Source organism: Mya arenaria, chromosome 10, assembly GCF_026914265.1.
Source record: "Mya arenaria isolate MELC-2E11 chromosome 10, ASM2691426v1".
NCBI lineage: Eukaryota > Metazoa > Mollusca > Bivalvia > Myida > Myidae > Mya > Mya arenaria.
The window spans coordinates 20,379,577-20,383,076 of NC_069131.1; the positions used below are offsets into that span (position 1 = coordinate 20,379,577).

Below are 3,500 nucleotides of genomic sequence, written 5' to 3' on the forward strand. Positions count from 1 at the left end.
GATACTTTGTTTGCCGGGAAATGTTGACGGACGACTACGAATATCATTCACCCAATAATTATTAGCTTACGCTGAATTCATTGTGCTCAGGTGACATGAAAGTGATAAAACAATTTGGTATAAAGATATGTTTTTTGCAGGTCTATTTCTGAGGAGTTCCAAGATGCACAACTTAACTATTTCAAAGAACAGACTGAAAAGGTGAAACTGCAAAAGCTACTCGTAATAGAAGAGATTGCAACATCAAAAGCAAAGCGACGGTTTTTTGAGAGGGTATCCAAAGACTTGGAACAAAAAGAAGCCAGTAGCTTCCTGCAAATACTCAGTGATGAGTAAGGTATGTGTTTTAACTCTTAATAATGTCTCATATTTCCAACATTTGAAAGTATTGTTGCACAATGTATTCTCTGGTGTGAAAGCCAGTCTCTCGTCCGATGAACTGTTGTCCAACATTTCCATCCAGCCCAACTCCATCTCCATCTACCTCAGGTTCCCCAAGAATAATCGCGATGTTGTGCAGAACAGCGCATGCCATGATAATCGTTGATGCCTTTTCAGGGACTAGTCGTACCTGAGAATACAAACATACATCAACATTGCGTGTTACAATTTCATGTGGTTCGAGCACTCAAAATATAAATTTGTAAGCAGTTTCTTAAAAACTACTAAAAAAACTGTTTTGGGTGTCACTAGATTCACACAGGCGATTTGGAGCTCACTGTATTTTAAAACCCAACGCATATAATAAGTAACGTCAAGGAGCTGTCAAAGTGACGAATAAGGGACTCCAACCTCTGTTATATTGAAATATATAAATCATCATCATATCATCATCAACATCATCATCATCATCATCATCATCATCATCATCATCATCATCATCATCATCATCATCATCATCATCATCATCATCATCATCAGTTTCATTGTTATACTTATACATCATCTTGGTTATGCCATTACTGCCAATAAACCTTAATATAGAGGTATATTAATTATAAACGATTTCTGTTATTTGTCTTTTGTTCATCCAATTATAAAAAAATGGAAACATCAAACCTCGCCATGTAGTATGCCGAAGCGCTTTTTCCATCTCCCGAATGTGGATTCCACAATGACACAAGTTCGGCAGTGTGCTCTGTTATAGGCAGCTTTTCTATCTGTGTCCGCTGTCCTGAATGGCGTCAAAAGATATCTGGCATATGCATACCTGCAAAATTATTCAGAGGTGTAAAATACGTCTTTTACAAACTTTGCAAAACAGAGTATTATCCCTGATGGGCATTAACGCAACAGGACATATTATATGATACAGGGGCGTAGAAAGGCCTTAAGAAACTTGGAGGTCGGATGGTTCTAGGTGAATTTAGGGATAAGACCTCCACCCACACACACACAAATAAAACATTTATTTCTAAATAAGAATCAAAATGGTGCAATTTCGGAGCCGCATGATTCCATGAGAAAAAGGCACAATTACATCCATGTTATATCCACACTTTTATATATGCAATGAATACAGGCATTGCAGTGCGTCTACAAACGTTGATCCAATGAAGGTGTGCTTCCATATAAAACTTTACTTTGTTTGCCTATAGGGTTTCTGTGGTACACTGTAAAAAATAACCTTTGTCTTGTATATATATGCAGTTCCTAAATGCAAACGAATAAGTATGTTCTTTGAACCGACGTAAATTGAATACACACCCACTTTCTCCGAGAAAATGTATAAATTATAGATTGTATAAAGAAAAGTTTGAATTTGAAAATTATCTTGTACAGACACCTTACAAACTCTTGCGATATATGATAAAATTTAGAACTAGAAATAACAAATTACCTGTGAAAATTGGAAGCTGGAATAATGTAGAATACAACGATAGAAAATGTTTTTTTTGTAACGATAATAGCATAGGAGATGAATATCATTAAATACAGAGCTGTCATGAGCAGACCCTGGCCAGATGGCATTGATGGACATAAACTTCCCTGAAATAAATCAGTAGATTTCATTTGAATACACATTTGTATCAGTTCTGTAAGTGCTCATCAAACCTGATGTACTGTATGCATCATTATAAAGAACTTATATCGATTACAAAATTCAAATGGAACAATAGGTTTTAATCGAGTTGGCAATTGATTCCCAATTAAGCACCAAAAATGCATAGAAGTTACCATTAAGCTATTATACACCGTTACCTAAGTCGCCGTTTTGTCTTAATAACCATGGTAACCTTGACCTTCGTTTAAGAAACAAAATATATTTCCGGATAACAAAATGTATTGGTGAGTGCTTTTCCACACATTTATCGGGTGTGAAAAGTTCTAACTGATGAAATTCAACTTTGGAACATGTGTTAAATTGGACATACCAGCATTGGTAAGCATTACTGCATAATAAATCTTTACAATTTGAGTACAGGAAATCATGAGTTTATCTGAGAAATCAAATGTCACATTTTGAATAAAACTCAAAAGATATCAGTTTTACAAAAGTAACAACTATTGTGATATTTTTTAAAAACTAACAGTACCTTTTCATCACAAACTGCCATCACATTGATTGATGGAAAACCCTTACGGTTAATAAATCCCCTCTCCTGCTCTTTACTTGGTTTCATCACTCTTACATGGGTTCCATCAATGAGTCCGATGACACAAGGAAATCCAGCCACATCCCTGAACGCCGCTTTCGTCCTATCCTGCTCAGTTTGGTCAAGCCATCGAATGAACATTTCTGACTTGCCGGCGATGAGGTATGACACGGCACACAGTTGCCTTGTCCCGTCCAAAAGTATCACCTACAACTTGCATAAATGCACCGGAGGCAAGGTATCGCAGTGTTATACACACTTGCTCCTCAACGGACATACTGCAATTCCTGGGGGTTGTTCTGCAAATGTCTTCGCCTAATAATTCACATAAAAATCTAATCCCATCCATGCCAAAGCGGTACCTTTCTCTGAGTTCATCTTCTGTGAAACTGAAATGTAAGTTGTGCGCCCTGATATTTTTTTCTTTTCGTACTCTGTTTAATGCAGCAACAACGGCAGCCATTTTGTTATTCGCTATGTGTGTTTAGCGAAGCCCTTATGCTCCGCTATATTTTTTCGTTAAACATGCCATAATATAGCGATATCGTTATCGCTATATGTACCAACAACCCTTAAATATTTAGCGAGTGCCTTAGCGAAATATTTAGCTAAACGCGTCAAAATAGCGATTATCGTCATCGCTATATGTTTAGCGATTGTACCAACAACTGGGGCACTGTATTTAGGATGAACCTGAGCTTGTATAAATGAGCTATAACATATCCATACACTTTATCTCCGCTTTTTATATGCGAATTATTTAGCTCCCAAATCAATTCAAACGCAAGAAATCTGCATTTTATATCGAATTGATATTGTTAGTATGCATTGATAAGTCAATTATAAAACACAGTCTAAGCAGGAGTGGATGAATTTCTAAAGCTTTTTATGTTTTAGTGTGTC

The 3,500-nt window shown here is 36.5% G+C and overlaps 1 protein-coding gene across 1 annotated transcript; it reads right to left on the bottom strand.

Moving 5' to 3' along the window:
* Positions 1-364: 364 nt before the first annotated feature.
* Positions 365-2,738, bottom strand: LOC128204434 (putative nuclease HARBI1). Its single transcript, XM_052905849.1, has 4 exons — positions 2,538-2,738; positions 1,937-1,989; positions 1,060-1,210; positions 365-571 (listed from the first exon to the last, which is right to left on the bottom strand). Exons 1-4 carry the CDS (start codon positions 2,736-2,738, stop codon positions 365-367), a joined length of 612 nt encoding a protein of 203 aa, XP_052761809.1.
* Positions 2,739-3,500: the final 762 nt, after the last annotated feature.

Bases quoted from the DNA above. Each gene is read 5' to 3' on its own strand.
- LOC128204434 (XM_052905849.1), bottom strand. From the start codon at position 2,738: ATGTTCATTCGATGGCTTGACCAAACTGAGCAGGATAGGACGAAAGCG. The intron at 1,990-2,537 runs GTACTGTTAGTT...GATTTATTTCAG, and splicing joins TGGCAGTTTGTGATGAAAAG to GGAAGTTTATGTCCATCAAT. The intron at 572-1,059 runs GTTTGATGTTTC...TTGTATTCTCAG, and splicing joins TCGGCATACTACATGGCGAG to GTACGACTAGTCCCTGAAAA.